At 40.9% G+C, this 21593-nt stretch overlaps 1 protein-coding gene across 1 annotated transcript in view; it reads right to left on the minus strand.

Moving 5' to 3' along the window:
* Positions 1-5323: 5323 nt before the first annotated feature.
* asah1b (N-acylsphingosine amidohydrolase (acid ceramidase) 1b) overlaps positions 5324-21593 on the minus strand; it is a 28200-nt gene continuing 11930 nt past the window's right edge. Inside the window, exons 6-14 of the mRNA XM_078548617.1 lie at positions 19364-19438; positions 18902-18947; positions 13765-13909; positions 10636-10690; positions 9757-9838; positions 9276-9407; positions 9028-9151; positions 6993-7049; positions 5324-5929 (exon numbers count right to left, since the gene is read on the minus strand). Of these exons, the coding sequence (XP_078404743.1) occupies positions 5840-5929; positions 6993-7049; positions 9028-9151; positions 9276-9407; positions 9757-9838; positions 10636-10690; positions 13765-13909; positions 18902-18947; positions 19364-19438 (806 nt within the window). The 3' untranslated portion in view covers positions 5324-5839. The remainder of the gene's footprint in view (positions 5930-6992; positions 7050-9027; positions 9152-9275; positions 9408-9756; positions 9839-10635; positions 10691-13764; positions 13910-18901; positions 18948-19363; positions 19439-21593) is intronic.

A 21593-nucleotide genomic window follows, 5' to 3' on the forward strand; every position in this document is an offset into this window, starting at 1 on the left:
TCTACGGTATTGTTACTAAATCGATTTGCCCAATCTATATGCAGGTTAAAGTCACACATAATTACAGATGTTCCTTTATTGCATGCATCTTTAATTTCCTGTTTAATATCATTCCCAACATCACCACTACAGTTTGGGGGTCCATATACAACCCCCACTTAACGTTTTTTGCCCCTTAGTGTTTCTCAGCTCTATCCATACAGATTCCACATCATCTGAGCTAATATCTTTCCTCACTATTGCGTTAATTTCCTCTTTTTAACCAGCAATGCAACTCCACCACCTTTTCCTTTTTGCCTGTCCTTCCTAAATACTGAATACCCCTGAATGTTCAGTTCCCATCCCTGGTCACCCTGCAGCCATGTTTCTGTAATCCTGACTATATCATGCCAGTTTACATCTATTTGCGTAGTTAATTCATCCACTTTATTGCGAATACTCCTCGCGTTAAGGCACAAAGCCTATTTCTCTGCCTATCATTTTTCTTATTCCCCTTTCTGTCTTTTGTTCTTGTCCTCGATTTCCCCCTCCTCTGACTCCTTGCATAGGTTCCCATCCCCCTGCCATTTTAGTTTAAACCCTCCCTAACCACTCCAGCAAATATTCCCCCCTAGGACATCAGTCCTGGTCCTGTCCAGGTGTAACCCGTCGAGTTTGTACTGGTCCCACCTCCCCCAGAACCGATCCCAATGTCCCAGGAATCTGAAACCCTCCCCCTCACACCAACTCTTCAGCCACGAATTCATCCGATATATCCTGCTATTTCTACACTGACTAGCATGTGGCACTGGTAGTAATTCTGAAATCACTACCTTTGAGGTCCTACTTTTCAACTTACTTCCTAACTCCCTGTATTCTGCTTTTAGGACCTCATCCCTTTTTTCACCTATGTTGTTTGTACCAATGTGTACCACGACCACTGGCTGTTCACCCTCCCGCTTCAGAATGCCCTGTAGCTGCTCTGAGACATCCTTGACCCTAGCACCAAGGAGGCAACATACTATCCTGGGGTCTCGTTTGTAAACACCTATCTACTCCCCTTACAATTGATTTCCCTATAACTATTGCATTCTTACTCTTCCCCTGTGCAGTAGAGCCAGCCGTGGTGCAACAAATTTGGCTATTGCTGCTTTCCCCTGAGAAGCCACTCCCCTCAACAGTATCCAAAGCGATATATCTGTTTTGCAGGGGAATAGTCACAGAAGATTCCTGCACTGCCTGCCTAGTCCTCTTGCTCTGCCTGGTGGTCACCCATTCCCTTCCTGCCTGTGGACTCTTAGCCAGCGGTGTGATCACCTCTCTATACGTGCTATCCATGATGCTTTGCCTCACGGATGCTCCACAGTGTCCCCAGCCGCCGCTCCAGCTCCGAAACCCAGACTTCCAGGAGCTGCAGCTGGAGACACTTCCAGCACACATGCTGACCCTGGGCAGTGGAAATGTTCCCGGCTTCCCACGTAGAGCAGGAGGAGCACACCACAGCTTTGAGCTCTCCTGCCATGACTTACCCCTTTAAATTAAATTAAACCTTTTGGAAGATACTTAATATCAATTACTCTCGGGCCCTTCTTCTCTGCTCCTCATTGTTACAGAATATAACCCTTACAAATGATGAGCCACAAAATAAGACCTTAAAAACTATAAACAGTAATAGTAGTAGATACTTACCCAGCCGTCTCACGGTACTCAAAGGATCACCTCATTCCCTCTTCACTGAACTCACAAAGCAGCACTCCTGTGCAAACTGTGATGCTGACTGCAGGACACTCTTCCCAGACTGCTTCACAGCGATGCTGACTGCAGGACACTCTTCCCAGACTGCTTCACAATGTGGTTGTTGTGTATGTTGTCACATCTCAGGCTGAAAGGACAACACTTAAAGTCGCAGATTTAACTGCAAGCACAACATCGTTCAATATGCCATGCTGACCAACTCCCTGACGTGCAATCTGACCTTCAAAACCCCCTAGATCAGGTGACCCCATATGTAGTACAGAGTTTATCTTACAGTATCTTATCTGAGTACCATATAATATCTTAAGTCCACACACAGATAACGAGCTATGATCATGACATATATATCCTAGGGTAGGTTGCAGGAACTCAAAATCATCAACAGCACCTCCCAACCCTGCAACCTCTACCACTGAGATGGACAGGAGCAGCAAAGCCATGGGTCCAGCGTCAGCCAATGTACCATACCGATTTTGTCTGTACAAATACTTCCATCCTGTACCAAGTGCCTAACCACCTTGTGAGCAGCATCTGAAAAAATACAACCACAGCGTATTTGTGTCCCAAGGTACTTCACTTGGGCATTATAAAACAAAGTATGACATGAGCCAAATAAAGAGATATTATGTTAAATGACCAAAAGTTTGGTCAAAGGGGTAGGTTTTATGGAGTGTCTTAAAGGAGGAAAGCGAGGTAAAGAGGTGCTGGAAGGGTATTCCAGACCTTGGGGCCTAGGAAATTGTGAAGGCACAGCCACCAATGGTGGAGCAATAATAATTGGGGATGCACAAGAGACCAGAATTAAATGAATGCAGATATCCTGGAGGATTGAGAGATATGAGATTGGGAGGGGCCAGGCCATGGATGGATTTGAAAACAAGGATGAGAATTTTAAAATCAAGACGTTGCTTGACCTGGTGCCAGTGTAAGTCAGCAAGCACAGGGGTGAAGTGGGAATGGTACTTGCTGTGATTAGACACGGTCAGCAGAATTTTTGCTGACCACAATTTTATGGTGGATGTAGAACGTGGGAGACCAGCCAGGAGTGCACTGACCTAGTCTACAGGTAACAAGATATGAATGAGAATTTCAATGCAGATGAGCTGAGACATGGGCTGGGCAATGTAGGTGGAAATAAGCAGGCTTAGTGAAGGCATGATTGAGGTCCGGAGCTCGTCTCATAGTCAAACGTGACACCAGCTTTGCGAACAGATGGGCTTAATTTCAGGCTGTTGCCAGGGAGAATGATGGAATTGGTACCTTAGGGACTGAAAACAATGGCCTTAATCTTCCCTATGTTTAGTTGGAAGAAATTTATGCTCATCCGGTTCTAGATGTCAGATAGCAGTTTGACAATTGAGTAACGGTGGCATTGTTGAGAGAAGTGCTGGTAAGGTAGAGCTGGGTGTTGTCAGATATATTGACAATATTTTTTGATTTCTCTGGTTCCTGGCTTTTTAAAAAAATTTCCCAGCATGATCAAAAAATTAAGCAGTGCTGCTCAATTGTTTTCTTTGTCAGTCCAGCGGCAAAGTATTTCTCCAAACATAGGCAAGGTTATCCCAATTTATTATGGCATAGCTATAGGAGGCAGTTTGTCTCTGCTACCCCACAGCACTATCCTCTAAGTTAACATCAAAGCATATCTGCAGGAAGTGAAGGCGGGCTTGAAGCCACATCTTAATACTACCGTCACCAATTGTACCAGCCTTATGGTACACATTTTGAACCTATATAAAACTCTCGTTAGGAAATTGGCACATTGCAATAATGCACATTGCATCGATTTCTGGTCACACTTTAGGAAGGATGCGAGGATCTTTTAGAGAGTGCAGAGTTTTACCAGAATGGTTTTAGGGATGGGGAATTTTAGCTACAAGGTTAGGTTGGAGAAGTTGAGGTTGTTCTCCTTGAAGCAAGGAGATTGAGGGGAGATTTGATAGAGGTGTATAAGATTATGACAGCTTTAGATAAGGTAGACAAAACTGTTTCCATTAGCTGATGGGACAAGGACTAGGGCACACAGATTTAAGGTTTAAAACATATAAGTCAGTAGAGATTGAGGTGCTTTGAAGAACCATCCAGCATAAGTTAATCAGGCCTTCACACATCTGTACAATTGATCATGCTATCACAATCCACCAAGAGAGTTGGAATCTCTAACTGCACTAATTATCTCCAAAACTGACAAGTCATCAGCCTGCAGATGGGGATAGGTACAAGGTTCCTCTTCTACAGCTTGGTCTCCCCCTCTTAGTCTACTTTCAAACAGGAAAATGCATTAGTGCCAGTAATGATGCTGGGGACAAAAAATAAAAATAAAAATTGACACTAGCTGGTGCAGTTCAAAGGCAGAATAAGTTAGTAACAGCAAAAAAAAATGGATCCATCTAAAAGCTTTACCTATAACAGTTTAGCAACGTAGAAACCCATGGGTAAGATTTGGGAGTAATATAGAATAAAGGCTGGAAATAAAGACATTTATTCAATTATAAAACTCTTGCCTGTTTTAGACAAGAATTTCCTACTTTTGCCCCTAGGCCCACTGACCCAGCGTAATGGTTTTTGTACCATTAGACTGCAATGCCTTGCTGTGCCAATTATTGGGACTTTCCAGAAATGTGTAATCTTAATCTCCAGATCTCTTTCAGCTCCTCTCCTACTTAAGATATACTTGGGCCAGGATTTTGCCCTCATTGGGTGGGCTTGGCAGGGGTGATTGGAAGCGGGAGGAAGCAGACTGCCGCCCGCGACTGGGGCCGGTGGGCCAATTAAGGGCAGCCCAGTGTGAAACGAGAGGTGCCAGTGGGGGTCGGATAGGGGAGGAGGGTGAGCCGGGAACTTCACTGGTGCATGCAAGAAAAGCTCCCTGGAGGCACAGTGCTGCCTCAGGGAGATGAAGATTTTGAAAAGTAAAAAAAAATTAAAAAATGACTGTCACATGAAAAATGTAATTCAATTAGATGTTTAATGGCCTTAATAGGCCTGTTAATTGTTGGCGGGTGTTCTGCTGACTTGCACGTGCCCGTCCACAAATATCGAGCGAGTACTCGATGACATCGGGATGCTTGCCTGACGTTATCACGCATCATTTTACGCTTGTTTGGGTTGGGCACACGCCCACCTGACGAGCAGAAAATTTGCCCTTAGTGAATAGTGTTTTTGTCCAATGTACAACACCTTGCCCTTGTGTTGAGCTTCATCTATCAACATATGTCAAGGTGTCGCTGTAATCTTATGGTTCCTTCCTTTACCAGGCTTGACTGATCCAGTTATTTGCAAATTTGACCAACTTTCATTGTGTTTCCAAATCCAAGTCAACTAACATGGATTATAATCAAGAGTGACCCCAGCAGTTATCCCTGAGGCACTCCACTGAGTACACTTTCTCCATCCAGTATAATTTCTTTAACTGGTATCTGCTGCTTTCTCTCAGGTTGAACAGTGCATTCATCTTTTAATAGGGTTGCAAGCTTCATGTGGGGCTACCAAACCAGAACTAAATTGTAAAACTAACAGTCTAAGTAATCTTAGTTTGGTTTGGAACTTTTAAGGAATGATTTGCATTATAAAATGGAGTAATGGTAAATTTGAATTTAAATAGTTTTATTCAATAGTTTACCTGGCAAAATTACAATATCCAATATTCATTAAAATATACATTCATTCTTTAATCTCTTCTACAAAATAAACCACCAAATTAAAATCAACTCAATTCTTTTAAATGGAAATTGAAATAAGCAAAGTTTTACCAGTAATGCTAAGTTACTGATTAGTACCAAAGAAGATTGAATAGGATTCTGCTCAGTATATCTCTACGTGCATTTTACTAGAACCAGCCTTCAATAGGAAAAAGGTTCAAATTGAAGTTTACCAAGTTAAATATTATGAGACTTCTTTACATATAATAGCATACATTTTAATATATTTAGCTAAGCATGAGAGCCTGCTTAGATGTACCAAAATTACTTTATTTTCTTGCACATTACAGAATTTCAGTGCCATCAGAAATATGATACATTTAAAAAGCAGCATATCTGCAGCTCAAACTGCTCATCGATATTCAGATCCAGCTGTTAAATTCCACACTGAAGTCTTGTGAAGTCTACCATGGCATACATGGGTCCGGACAGTCACGTAGATATGATTCAAATGTTCCTTCAGAGACTTCCATCAGGGTAGTATATGTAGTCAACTATGAAATATAAACATTATTATAAAATCTCTTGGACTCCCAAGGTTCAATCCCAGTACCCATCTGTACACTATTGATATGAATGAACTCAAGCATTTAGCAAAAATCAAAGCCAAGTCAGATAGCTTGGCCATCAGATTTAAGTGGTGCAAGCATTACATTCCACATTCAAGAAGGAATCCAACAGATAACCCCTGTTCTCAATAAAAAGTTGAGGAAAGCCATTTTTTCCAGAAAGATACATCAGAACCCTGTCCAACTATTTAAAAACAAAAATACATAGTTGAATTCAAAAGTTTGTTTTGTGCATTGATCACTGTGCGAAGAATTTCGCAACATCAGCCAAAATCTGTCTTTTACTCATTTGAACCTGTGTTCTCTCATCCTCATTTTTCAGTCCTTTGATATTAGGGGTCAGTTAGATGTTTCTCCTATGAACCAATTCCAAGGCATAAATGCCTTTGGCTATGAGTTCAGTTTGCCCTACTGCATTTACAGTAAATTAAAAATAGTAAGTCAATTGGAAGATTATGTGCTGATGAAATATTTCTTGCTAAGTAAAATTGGAATTGACAAAGTGTTCATGTGGAAACCATTTACTGCTTTAGGCCAGCAAAGGGAGTAAAGAGTTTTGGACAACCAACTTATGAGAACAAAGAAAATCTAAACAGTACTAGAGATTAACAAAATGACCAGAGATGATCCAATATTAACAGTATAATTCCTCGAGTGGCTGAGTTCATTGAACCTCTCCACCAAAATAGGTAAAAACCAAAAATCCATGACAGGAGCTCTTTCAAATTTTCCATAACTGAATTCTATTTTTTTTTAGTTGAGATTAGCATTATCATTCAACACAAGCATTACTGATTTGATTTACCGCAGAAGTGTGATTAAGTACTACCAAAAACATTTAAAATGGACCAGGAGGGAAACTTGATGAATAAACCAAAACACTGCTGCTCTGAACTAAAACAAAGAAGTAACTTGTCTGCTCTAGAAAGAGAGAGAGAGAACGTAAAACAGAACCATTTAAAAATGGGACCATTCAATTCATACTCACCTTATTGAGAACAGGCTTTGTTGTCAAAACATCATAAATAGTTTCTATGGAAATATTCTGAAACACAGACAATAATATATTCCATTACACCTTAAATAAGCAAACAGCACCATCACAAAAATTCTCCAGTTTATAGACATCTATAAAAAACAAAATTCTCTGCTGTCAGATGCCACCCTATCAGTGATATGGAATGTGTTCAAAAGTTACCAACTCTGTCTGGAAAGCTATTAGAAACTGGTAACTTTTCCAATATGTTATGACTACATCTCATGTTAGTTGCTGTGAAACCAAATCCCAGAGGGAAATTTGGTTTTCTGGTCAAAACCTCTTTTTTGCATTCTAATAACGAGAAGACGACATACCAATCTCAGCAGTAAGAGGTTCAGTTACGCTTTTGGGTCTTAAAAAATTAAAAGTAAAAGGTTTTATTAATTAGAAAAAAAAACTTAAATACACACGATTACAGTTACACAATTAAGGTTAGCCTTACAAAACATTTCCTCAAACTCTACTTGGTCAAACCACAAGAAAGCACTTTCCAGGCAACACTCCCTTTATAGATATTTAAATATGGAATCCAGTAATATCACAAGGCAGACTGCTGTAGCTTTAATAAAAGTGTACCACATGATCTTTATCCTCCTACACTTTGCTGTGGAATTCACTTCAGGATAAAATTGCTTGCTGCAGCCCAAGACTTCTCAACAGCTCAAACTCCTCTACCTATCTCCAGCTTAACGCTTAACAGCTATCTCTAGCTCTCTGTACCTCAAAAGCTATCCACAGCAACTCTAATGTACCTTTTTTCCCTTTTATCTCAGTCCCATTGTTCTCACACCCCTTTGAAACTCAAACCCTTCCAAATATAAGATCTTTCATGTTTCCATCTTGCCTTTGCTTTTGGTCAATAAAAATATAATATCCCCACCACTATTTACCTATGGACTCCTGCAAGATGCAAGTATTTTCCTTGGTACCTCTGACTCTCCTTTGAAATTCAACTACTTCCCAACTTATCTAAAATTGCAAATGTTAGATTTAACCAATTTACTTTTTCATGTTTCCAGACAGCCTGACTCCTATCAACCTCTTGCCCAGCTTCATTAAATCAGACACCCAGCCTTCCTTACAGAATAACACAATATTCCCCCAAATTTTTAGACATCCATTCTCACATTTTTAATTTAAAAAAATTACTAATTCATTTTTCTTCTTGATTTTGCTGAATAGTTTAAGTTCCTCTTAATCAGTTGAGTGATCATATACAGTAAGTCATTGCTTAATCAGTTGAGTGATCATATACAGTAAGTCATTGCTTAAAGTCGACTCGCTTAACGTTGTTTCACTTTGTCGTTTACCACAGACTCTCTCTCTCATGGCCTGCCTGCTCATGACTTTTCCCGCAGTCCCTTTTTCTCCCACTCTTGGCCTTGCCAACTTCACCCCCTGCCCCACCCTCCCATTACCTCTCCCAGTTTTGCCAACTCCTTCCCCTAACCCCCACCCCAGCTAACTGCACTGACCAATTTCTGCCACTAGATGAAGCCTAGTCTATTTAAAAGTACTGTACTCGGGTAAGAACAAGAACTTTAATTTTTGAGAATTAATTTGTATATATATTTTGTTTTGCAAGTTATTTCAGTTAGGAATGCATAATGCTGCACATGTATGGTACACAGTATTTCAGCTTGTATATTGGGCATTTCTCACCCAGAGAAAAACAAAGGAACCTAACTCTGGCTTTAATATTGATTCCTATGGGAACCTATGATTCACTTAACATTGTTTCACTTAAAGTTGCAATTTTCAGGAATGCAAACACAACTTTAAACGAGGACTTGCTGTACCCGTATAAACAGTCAGGCCTCTGCAGTGGAAATGAAAACCAAGCCAGAGTTTCAGGAGTTACTCTATTTAAACCTGTACTTGGAGTTCATAAGACGACATCTTCCTGCATAGACTGCTTGGTAAGATAGCTTCATAGATTATCAGCCATGATCACACAGGTGTTAGTTAGCAAATAAAGACCTACAGCTTGTGTTGTTTGATTCATGCATTTCATTGCTGGAGTTCTACGGTTATCCAGAAACAGTGGGTCCTTCCAATGGTCGTAGTTTGTTTCCAGCACATACCAGGTGCCCTGCTTAAGGTCAAGCCTAGTTTGTACAAAGAACATGAATTAACATCAAACACCAACAAATTTACTCTCAAGCAATGTTCCACTTCTTTTAAAATGAAGACCATACGGTATAAATCCTATAGCTACTTTAATGTACTTACTCCCAGATATCCAGACTAGTTGTCCTTGAGCGTGTGATTACACAACCCTCCCCTGACTGGTTGCCACCTAGTATAAAGTAAGCTGGTGCCAGCACTTTTGTATTGGCTAATTGGTCCTTGGCTTTTGAGTAACTGCAAGATAAATTCAGTAATGTTTAGTGAGTAAATTAAGAGTAAACATTCCATTAAATTCAAGTCAGGCCGTTTACAGTATCTAGTATAAAATAAAGATTTGTCCTGTGAAAAACATTTATTTCACACAATTGACGGAGCTTGTCACTTTAAAATTTGGGCCATAGAGATTGCCTTTGAAAGGATTATTTCGAGATGAAAGATCTACAGAACTAGAAAGATCTACAGAACTAGAAATTACATTTCTATATTCCAACACAGTTTACAAGTGAAGTGTACACAAGTACCTAAATCAGGAAGAGAAATAGCTATCTTCAAAATACAATGCAATCTAAGACAGGCACTATACCTGGTAGCATTCTCCAACACAGATCGGGTGAGGAAACTCATCCACATACCATCCCTTTTACCCAATATCCATTCAATGATGCCTGCAAATCAAGTCAGTATGGACTTAAAAATATGTGAATATATCAAATTTAGGTCTAACTTTTTTTTTAAAACATATGTAAAACCTTGTGCTTATACGTTTCCAAATAAAACAGGCAAAGTTATGCTACAACACTTTACCATTTATGATAGATATGATATTTAGATTTCTACTCGGAACTTGGTCACAGCAGGAGACTACTAGGAGGACAGCAGAATGATTTTAGGGATGTCCTCAAAGCATTCCTGAAGAGGCCAAACATGCCTCCGGCTTGGGAGCCCCTGGCTTGTGACCGACCAAAATGGAGAAGGCTTATTTGGGAAGACACCGAATACATCGAGAGACTTCATTGGAACACTTAGAGGTGAAGCCAAGACATCAGAGGGAGCACATAAAGCTCCAAATAACCTATCTACCCAACCCTTCCAGCACCATCTGCCCTGCATGTGGCAGAGTCTGCAGATCACGTATTGGACTTATCAGCCATCTCCGAACCCATCGAAGCGGAGGGGAAGCAAGTTGCCCTCGATTCCGAGGGACTGCCTAAGAAGAGGAGAATACTTGGATTATTTAAAATAACAATTGCGTGGGAGCAGGCTGTGGGACTTCTCAATATTTCAAAAGAAAACGTTCTTGAAGGTGATTTAAATAAATTAAAATTTCTGTAAGCATTCCATACAATAGTATAAGTTTGTGCAAAATATTAGTCATCACTAAAGGAAGAATAAATGTTAGAAAAATTCAAAAGTTTTGCTGAAATAATTTAAGAGTCTGAATGCTAATCCGACTGGTAATTACCAATATATCCTCCATCAATGCTGAAACGCTCATTCATTGTAAGTGTAAACATCTTCTGCAAAGACAAAAACTTGGGTTATCCATTATAGTAAGGTCCTCAAAATTTCACTGTATATTACCTTGCGATTATTTTAGAATGTTTTAATATTGCTGTTGGCAATGATTTTCAGATGGTTAGAGACAACATAAATTTATAACCTTATTCAGACCAGAGTGGCTACTATGAGAAATAGAAAACCGTCACTGATCCAATAGGGGGTACTCTACTGAGGTTGCAGCAGAGGGAAATCATTATCTGATGTGAGAATTCAGATTTATAAGGATGATACCAGAACCAAGAGGTTATACTCGGCAAGAAAGACTGAATAGGCTGGGGCTTCCTTCTCTAGAAAAGAAAGAGGTGAGGGGTGACCTTAGAGGTTTTAAAATTATGGAAGGGTTTGATGGGGTAGCCATTTTCTCCATCTGTGGTGGTGTCTAAAACCAGAGGTCACAAGTTGGTCACTAATAAATCTAATAGGGAATTCAGGGGAAACTTTACCCAGAGTGGTTAGAATGTGGAACTCATCATCACAAGGAGTAATTGAGGCAAATAGCTTACAGAGGAAGTTAGATAAATACATGAGAAAGAAATAGAAATGGCTCATTTCTGTGCTCTACATTCTATGTATGCTGACTCTAGGTCCACAAATGGGAATGTCTTCTACTCCCCAACACCATGAGGACCACAGCCTCTCAGATTTTTTTAAAGTATAATAAACAGAGTGCAAGTAGTAAAAGCATTGTGTTGTAATGCACTGAAATAACATTTCTTCTCTGATATTATTTAATGGATGCAAAATGATTTTTCCCAAAGTACTTGCAGAGCCAATCCCATTAATTACATTCTATTAACATCTTTGTACAGTGCTCGATTTTGCCCCTGCCTCAGCTCACCTGCTGTTTAAACCTCGAATCTAACAGTAAAAAAGCATGAATAAACTATTGCAATGGACTCATTTGATCTTCCACATTCTATATTCCGTAAACTTGAAGCCCTCTGCCTGTGTCCTAACTCCGACCTGGTCTATTAACTTATCACCCTTGTACTCGCTGACCTACAATAACTCCCAGCTAAGTCACGTCTTGATTTTATAATTCTCATCCTTTTCTTCCCCAAATCGCTGTGGCCTTGCCCCCCCCCCACCCCATGCTCTTTCCATAATCTCCTCCAACCTGACAACCTCCGAAATATCTGCATTCATCTAATTTTAATCATTCCACCATTGGTGGCTGCACCTTTGGGTGCCTAGACCCTGATCACAGGAATTCTCCCCCCTCCCCCCACACCTCTCTAGCTTGCTTTGCTCCTTTAAGACACTCCTTAAAACCTAGCTCTTTGACGAATTTCTACAGTGGAATTCTATGGTGTCTTACTCACTACCAATTCGCAAAAGCCTGTCCACCATCTAAGGCACAAGCCAGGAGTGTGATGGAACACTCTCCACTTGCCTCGATGAATGCAGCTCCAACAAAACCAAAGAAGCTCGACACCATCCAGGACAAAGCAGCCCATTTGATCAGTGCCCCATCCACCCCCTTAAACATTCACTCCTTCCACCATCAGTGCTTAGAGACAGCAGTCTGTACCACCTCCAAGATGCATTGCAGCAACTCACCAAGGCTTCTCCAACGGCACCTTCCAAATCCATGACCTCTACCACCTGGAAGGTCAAGGGCAGCAGACTCATGGGAACACCACCATTTGCAGGTTCCCCTCCAAGTCACTCACCATCTTGACTTGAAACTATATCACTGTTCCTTCACGTCACTGGGTCAAAAACCTGCAACTCTCTTCCTGAAGGCAAAGGATGTAATTACACCAGATGGACTGCAGTGGTTCATGGCAGTGGCTCACCACCACATTCTCAGGGAAATTAGGGATGGACACCAATGGTGGCCTTGCCAGTGATGTTCACATCTCATGAAATAATAAACAACAAAAAGTTTTTGGTCCTCTTGACCTAATATCTGCTTATGTGGCTCCCATATTCCAGAATGTTCAGTGTTGCATTTTGTTTTATAATGCTCCTGTGAAGCCTTGGGGTGTTTCATTGTTAAAAAGTTGATGCATTATATAACATTACAATTTGCTATTAAGGATTTACTTGGGGCAGGATTTTTTGCTCGGGATGTAGGTGCGCGGCCGACAAGCCTGAGCATGAAATAAAGCCCGTTGATGTCGGCAGAGCACGCCGATGTCAATGCGCACTCTCGCGATAGTTTGGTTGGCAGGCACGCACCGGAGCTGGTATTACCCCCACCAACAATTAAAAGGCCTATTAAGGCCATTAACAATTGTGCAGAATTTCTCACTGCCCGTTCAACCTAACGGTTGGCGGGCAGGTGAAAAGGCCAAGCGACCTTTGCACCTTTTAGGAAACCTCATCCACGGGCAGGATGAGGTTTCCTAAAGCAGTTAAAATTAAATAAAAATTTTATACTTGAATTAAAAACGTGTCCCTGCTCATGTGACAGTCACATGAGGGGATATGTTTTATGACATTTTTATTTTGTTCATTAGTATTTTTAAACAGCGTTTCATCTCCGAGGTAGCTCCATGCCTCAGGGAGATTGAAGTGCTTTATCGCACACACATGTGAAGTTCACGCTAAGCCTGCTCACACTACTCCCCCACCCGCACAGGCAGCACTCAGTGCTGCCGCTTGTGTTCCACGTTGGGTGGGCCTTAATTGGCCTACCCGCGTAAAATTGCAGTGCGGTGCCGATTGCAGGCGGCGGTTGGCTTCCCGATTTTGCCTTTGGTTATTCCAACTTGGAGCTACTGACTAAGCTTTAGATATCAAAAAGGAAAATCAATTGTATGTCAAGAATTTTGATAGCTCTTAACCTCAAGTTTCTAAACTATTTAGACCAGTTGTGCCTAAACTGTGGCTCATGTGCCAAGTGCAGCCCCCAGGCTCAAAATTCTTTTCCCTGGATGGCACTGAGTTTCACTGACAAATACAACATTGTGGCTTCATCTGAAGGAGATACACAACAGGTTTTAGAGCAGCACATCAGGCCTTGAAGCTAATATAGATTAGAAGGCAAAGACAGAAATGGTTTTAGCATTTCTCAATAACTTACTGGTCTCATGCCAGTCAGCATTCCGACGTATCCAGCAAAATTAGTAGATTTAAATACGGTTTTGTTGTTCCTTTGGAAATTGAGATTAACTGTTAGAGGTCTCAGATATTCTGGAATCCTCCAGCTCTGGTTTTTGGAATCCCATCTGTGGAAAGAAAACAGAAGCTTGACTGATACTTAGGATTAAGGAAACAACTACGTTTTTCCAAAACACTGGCCTAGCATTGGCACCAATTAAAAGCAGTTCCCCACCCCACTGACAAAAGCCTCAAATAATATATTTTGTTTTAACTCAATCAAGTGTTTGGACATATTTAGCAGCACACATTTGACATTTTATACAATGCCAAACCAATTTACCCAAATCAGTTTGTGAATATAGTTAAGATCTAACAAAGACTTTAACTTATAAACTGTAGAATAGTATTTACGAAGAATAAGCATAGTATAGTATTAGTCAGGGTTAGACAAAAAATTCACATCACTTTTGGCCTCTTGAAGCTGTTGAGAGGCTGCTTAATGATTGTAGATCGGTGTACCAACACAACGGCTGCTCACAACTGATCCACTGAGGAAACTGTCATTTTTAATGGAAAGCCCAACAAGGGAGGGGGCAGTTCTGGACCTAATATTCAGAAATGAGCCCGGGCAGGTGGAAAGTGTATCAGTAGGGGAGCATTATGGAGATAGTGACCACAACTCAGTCAGATTTAGGATAGTTATGGAAAGGGATAAGGTTGGGCAGGGAATAAAAGTTCTAAACTGGGAAAGGCTAATTTTACTAAGATGAGAAACGATTTGGCCCAAGTGAACTGGGAGCAGCTACTTGCAGATAAATGCGGCATTCAAGGAGGAAATAGCGAGAGTACAGGGCAAATACGTTCCCATAAAGACAAAGTGGTGGGTGGACCAAGTCTGGAGAGCCCTGGATGTCAAAGGACATAAAGGTTAGGATTAAGAAGAGAAGCTTATGGTAGATACCGAGGGCTCAATACGGCAGAGTCCCTAGTAGGGGGAACCTAAAAAGGAAATTAGGAAAGCTAAGAGAGTGCATGAGAAAGCATTGGTGGATAGAATAAAGGAAAACCTAAAGGTTTTTTTTTTAAAATATAGAAAGAGCAGAGAATAACTAGGGAAAGAGTAGAGCCAAGTAGGGACCATAGAGGTAACCTGTGTGTGGACCCAGAAGATGTGGGTACAGTCCTCGATGAACACTTTGCATCGGTCTTCACAATGGAAAAAGACAACGCAAGTATGGACATCAGGGTGAAGGACTGAAATATTGGAGTAAATTAACAGGGAGAGAGAGGAGGTACCAGCTGGTTTAGCGGCCTTAAAAGTGGATAAATCCACAGGCCCGGATGAGATGTATCCCAGGCTGTTGAAGGAGGCAAGGGAAGAGATATCAGGGGCCCTGGCAGTAATTTTCAAATCCTCTCTGGCCACAGGTGAGGCGCTAGAGGACTGGAAGACTAATGTTGTCCCAATATTAAAAAAGGGAAGGGATAGACCAGAAAATTACAGGCCAGTCAGTCTAACCTCGACAGCGGGAAGTTACTAGAAAGAATTCTGAGGGACAGAAGATATCTGCACTTGGAGAGACACGATTAATCAGGGATAGTCAGCATGGATTTGTTAAGGGAAAGTTGTGTTTGACAAATTTAATTGCATTTTTTTGAGGAGGTAACCAGGAATATTGATGAGGGTAATGCATTTGATGTGGTATACATGGACTTTAGCAAGGCTTTTGATAAAGGTCCCTCATGGCAGACTGGTCAAGAAAGTAAGAGCCCATGGGATCCAAGGCAAAGTGGCACGTTGGATCCAAAATTGGCTGAGAGGCAGGAAGCAGAGGGTGATGGTAGAGGGATGTTTGTGACTGGAAGTGTGTTTCCAGTAGGGTTCTGCAGGACTCGGTGCTGGGGCCCTTGCTGCTTGTGGTGCACATAAATGATTTGGACTTAACGTAGGAGGTATGATCAAGAAGTTCGTGGATGACACGAAAATTGGCAGGGTGGTAAATAGTGAGGAGGATAGCTGTTAACTGCAGGAGGATATCAATGGACTGGTCAGGTGGGCACAGCAGTGGCAAATGGAATTCAACCTGGAAAAAGTGTGAGGTAATGCACTTGGGGAGGGCTAACAAGGCAAGGGATTACACTATGAATGGCAGGACCCTGGAAAGTACTGAAGATGAGAGGGACATTGGTGTACATATCCACAGATCCCTGAAAATAGCAGGGCAGGTAGATAAGGTGGTTAAGAAAGCAAATGGAATACTTGTATTCTATGCCTTGGCTAATAAAGGCAAGAGCAGGGAGGTTATGCTGGAACTGTATAAAACACTGGTTAGGCCACAACTGGAGTAATGCATGCAGCTCTGGTCACCATATTATCGGAAGGATGTGATTGCAATGGAGAGGGTGTAGAGGAGATTTACTAGGATGCTGCCTGGTCTGGAGGGTCTATGAGGAAAGATTGGATAGGCTGGGGTTGTTTTCCTTGGAGCAGCGAAGGTTGAGAAGTGTCCTGAGGTGTATAAGATTGAGGGGCATAGATAGATTGGGTGGATAGGAAGGCACTTTATCCATTAGTGGAGTGGTCAATAACCAGGGGGCATAGATTTAAGGTAAGAGGTAGAAGGCTAAGAGGGGAGTTGAGGAGAAATTTTTTCATCCAGAGGGTGGTGGGAGTCTGGAACTCACTGCCTGAAAGGGTGGTTCAGTCAGAAACTCTCAGAACATAAGAAATATTTAGATATCCACTTGTGTTGCCATAGCCTCCAGGGCTATGGGCCAAGTGCTGGAGAATGGGATTAGTGTACTCAGATCTTTGTTGACTGGTGCAGACATGATGGGCTGAATGGCTTTATTCTGTACTATAAACATCTATGAGTCTGAGCTTTAAAAAAGTGGCTAATTGATTCTTTTCTCACCTCCCAACTGAAACAGTGTATGGCTCCACAAGGCTGGACACCAATTTGTCATCCAAACTCTTTCGAGTTATCAACAGTCACAGATTGCAACTCTTTCGAGTACAATCACAGTTCTTGGTTTTCCAGGAGTGGGACATGAACCCACAACCCTCTGATTCAAAGGCGAGGATGCTATGAACTGATTACTAATCTTATTCACACATGTATGCTTCCAGGTGCTAAATAATGATCAAGAGCAGTTTGATACTTCCCTCATTAACTCAGGCTCTGGGGCCAATTGTAATACCCCGATTCCTCAGTTTAGCCACAGACTGTGGTTGAACCTTCCAGGTTAAACTGAGCAAATTCAGAGCAAACCAATTAGGATTCCGTAATAAAAACAGAAAATGCTGGAAATACTCAACAGGTCCTCCAGCACCTGTAGAGATAGAGAGAAACAGACCTAAAACATGAACTCCGTTTTTCTCTCCCTGATTTTATTTCTGATTTCCAGCATCTGCAGTATTTTACTTTTGTTTTCAATTAGGATTCTGCCTGGCCCAAGGAGGATTTTAAAACTTGAACAAAAAGCCAAAAGGATAGTTCCCCTAGAGGAGACGCCATCACTAAAATCAGTACTTCTCACTACTTTCAAAAAGGATTAATATCATACACTTTTCAAGTTACCTTATCACCTGAGATTTATATAAAAGGCAACTGATATTATAAAAAAAGCATTCCCATGAAAACAAAAACAAAAATTGCTGGAAAAACTCAGGAGGTCTGACAGCATCTGTGGAAAGGAAGACAGAGGTAACGTTTCGAGTCTGTATGACTCTTCATCAGAACTAAAGAGAAATAGAAATGCGGTGAAATATAAGCTGTTTAAGGGGGGGGCGGGACAGGTGGAGCTGGATAGAGGGCCATTGTTAGGTGGAGGCAAAGGAGAGATTGCCAAAGATGTCATAAACAAAAGGTCAAAGGGGTGTTGACGGTGGTGATATTAGCTAATGGACGTGCTAATGGTGACATTAAGGGTAGAAAGCAGGATGAGCAAGTGACAGATGACCCTAGTGAGGGTGAGGTGGGGAGAAGGGATCGAAATAGGCTAAAAGGTGGAGATAAAAAAAATGGATGGAAATAAATTTTAAAATTAATAATAGAAGTAGGTGGGAAAATAAAAATATATATAAAAAATAAATAAAATAATTATTAGAAAAAAGGGGATGAAGTTGTTGAACTCAAAGTTAAGTCCGGAAGGCTGTAAAGTGCCTAATCGGAAGATGAGGTGCTGTTCCTTCAGTTTGCTTTGCGCTTCACTGGAACATTACAGCAGGCCAAGGACGGACATGTGGGCATAAGAGCAGGGTGGTGTGTTGAAATGGCAAGCGACTTGGAGGTCTGGGTCATGCTTGCGGACAGACCGAAGGTGTTCTGCAAAGTGGTCATCCAGTCTGCGTTTGGTCTCTCCAATGTAGAGGAGACCGCATTAGGAGCAGCGAATGCAGTAGACTAATTTGAGGGAAGTGCAAGTGAAGTGCTACTTCACTTGAAAGGAGTGTTTGGGCCCTTGGACGGTGAGGAGGGGGAAAGTAAAGAAGCAGGTGTTACACCTTCTGCAGTTGCATGGGAAGGTGCCATGAGAGGGGGTTGAGGGGTAGGGGGTGATGGAGGAGTGGACCAGGGTGTCCTGGAGGGAACGGTCCCTACGGAATGCCGACGGGGTGAAGGGAAGATGTGTTTGGTGAAGGCATCATGCTGGAGTTGGCGGAAATGGTGGAAGATGATCCTTTGAATGTGGAGGCTGATGGGGTGATAAGTGAGGACAAGGGGGACCCTATCATGGTTTTGGGAGGGAGAAGAAAGTGTGAGGGCAGAGGCGTGGGAGATGGGCCGGACACGGTTGAGGGCCCTGTCAACCACCGTGGGTGGAAAATCTCAGTTAAGGAAGACATGTCAGAAGAACACTCCCATGAAAAGTTATATATTTATAAATTCAAACTGATACTTCTCTATTTATATTAGTGGTAAACCATTTCTAGTCTTAGTTCCCTCCCTGCAACGAAATGTACAAAATCTAAAAGTGACTCTAGCCATTTGAAGCAATAATGCTTCGATTTAAGCTAATAATGGTCAAATCTTAAACTGAAATTCACCTATCATGAATACTACCCAGAAATGTTCCCTCCCCTGCCCCCATCCCATAAACAAGAAGGTTCTTACCCAAGGAATAATCCAAAATCCAGATTTCTGGCATGGTACAATCTCCCTAAAGTCAAGGATAAATATGTTCAGGTCTTCTGCCACATCAGCCTCAACAATGCAAATAATAATTTGAATCTTTAGAATCCATTTAGACTTGTAGCTTGCTTTTTCCTATTCCGTAGTCAAGGAAAATTAAATCCATTGTGTGTAGCAGGAACAGGAAAGACATACAAATAAAGGATTGAAACGGTCAACAGATTTTGTAATTTGGGATACTGCATGTGTTTTGACATAAGGGCGACATCAAGGGCTGTCTAATTACCCAAATTGCGACTAAATAAAAGTTCAAATATTTGATATACATCTTGCTGTAAAGGCATGTAGAAATATTTTTACCAAATGACTCAGTTAATTTCTTTACCACTCCCCAATAAAATATGAACACAACAAGTTGAGAAATCTTTACAGTTGATGACATACCTGCTCTATCTTCAGCTACGAGCGAAGTGCACACTGTGAATACTTCATAGAAGATATTAAATAACATAACTTCCCCTGATTAGAGAAAATAAAGCGGTTAAGAAATATAAAAGTGAATTTCCAGTTTGACAATTCAGTTTAAATGCCTTCAAGTTCTGTGAATCATGCCTACACATTTTCCAATCTGAAGCCACACTAAAAGTTCCTCTTCTTAACTTATGATCAAGAAGAGAAATGATACTGTTGGGAAAAAACATCCTTCCACTTTTGGCACAACATGTCACCATCAAGTACTTCCTTGTCATGGATGGAAAGCAGAATAATCCCAGCACATCCCCTCCTCCCTTTACACTGTCCCAACAATGGGCATAACCCCAAAAGTATATTAAATTGAACTGACTTTTTGTGTTTCCAATACTGAGCTTGTTTATGGCATAGTTTTAGTGGAATCAGAATTGAACAGTAATATGAAAGAAGGGTTGAGCTATATGGGGCTGCTCCTTCTAAAATTAGATTGATAATTGATTGCCCAAATTTATTTCACCCTTTCACACAAAGAGAAGTTCTTCCTATTAAACTTAGGCTTGATTCAAAAGCTCCAGGATCAAAGTTCTAGTTAATAAAGTGATCTCTGACAGATCCTAAAGAAGACAATTCAATATAACAATACTGAATGCTGATCATTTCTGCTTGACCAAAACCATCTAGTACAGTAACTACTGTATAGTAAAGTTACTCAATCTGGTCATAAAAGAGGAACACAATGATTTTGTGGTTTTTTTGCTACTAGTTCATGAAAGAATTAACTATAAGCAATGCTAGTGACTGTAATTTGGCTCACATATGGCACAGATTTTTTAAAAAATGATTAGAAATAGTTATATAGAAAATGTAAACAATTACAGAAACCTGGTTACAGTCTAATATAGTTCAGAATGTTTCACTTAATAGTTAATCAGTAATAGGTTTTCCTTGAAGCAGAGTGTTAGGGATACAGAGCCATTGAGAATCATCATAATTCTTATGGTCATTTCATACCCATTTTATAAGCCTACATAACAGTCACACTACTTCAAAATTGTGCAAAACTGATAGATGTTGATACTAAGCTATTGTTTAAATGAAAAAGTTGCAGTCTAAGCCATGCGCCATCATATCTAGTGTTGCAATTAATCTCATGGAATGGCTCATGCATTAAACTGGAAAAGCTAATGGTTCATAATGGTCATCTACGTCAGGAATGAGAGCAACAAATTCTAAAACCGGATTCACTGGCGAGTAGGAGATGAGTTCTGGGTAAGTAGTATACAACTGTTCAAATTTTAGTTCAATTTTAAAAAGTAAGCTTAGCTCTTAAACTGTGTAACAACAAGTCACTTCACAGCTAACGAGGGGTCAACTGCAAGTAGAGCAGACGCTAGATAGTATACGGCTGGGGGCTGACTGACCAGTTGAAACTGGTTTATGTCCAAAGGGATGTATAAAGAGAAGCAGTTGTGTGGGCTGCAGTTCGAGCTGTGAGCATGTCACAGAATGATTAAAGACTTCCAAAATAGGAATTTGGAGAGTGGACATTCGGTGTTGAACAAGGCAACGGTGACAGGTAGACTAGCTAATATATGCAAGACATAGAAAGTCTGAAATAGAACAAACTACCTAAACCTAAAAATGGCAGCACAGCTTTGGGAGATTCAAGTATCAGGTGTTGACTTGGGCAAAGATCTGCAGGAAGGGTCATATTGTGAGCTCAAAATGTCAGAACCTGACACATCAGGGATGGAGAAAAGCTTTTGGAGTAGGAGTTTGAGACTGTAGTCACAACTGTGAGAATGGGAGCAAGCAGTGAAGGAGGAAAGATGCTGACTATCTAAGGGACAGGGAAAAGCAGGAAGGAAAGGTTAAAATAAGAAGGCCCAGAGCACATATTCTTAGATTTGAAGCTCTAGTTTTGGGATGGGGAAATGAGGACTCAATTGGGCCACCAAATAAAAATCAGAGGCACAAATATAAAAAAAAGATTTGGGTTGAGGAGAAAGAGATTAGTTAGTAGTTTCAAAAAGCCATGGAAAGAGATTAAAAACTAATTAAAATTGAAGGGGTCTTCCTACAAGAGTAATAATGAAAAAACTAACAGAAACCAATTAGAAGGAGCCAGCAAAGGTACAACAGTTTGACAAACCTCAGAATTCTTTGGACAGGTAACAGACATAATAGCTGGGGGTAATGCAGT

Source organism: Cetorhinus maximus, chromosome 1 (assembly GCF_964194155.1).
Source record: "Cetorhinus maximus chromosome 1, sCetMax3.hap1.1, whole genome shotgun sequence".
Taxonomy (NCBI): domain Eukaryota; kingdom Metazoa; phylum Chordata; class Chondrichthyes; order Lamniformes; family Cetorhinidae; genus Cetorhinus; species Cetorhinus maximus.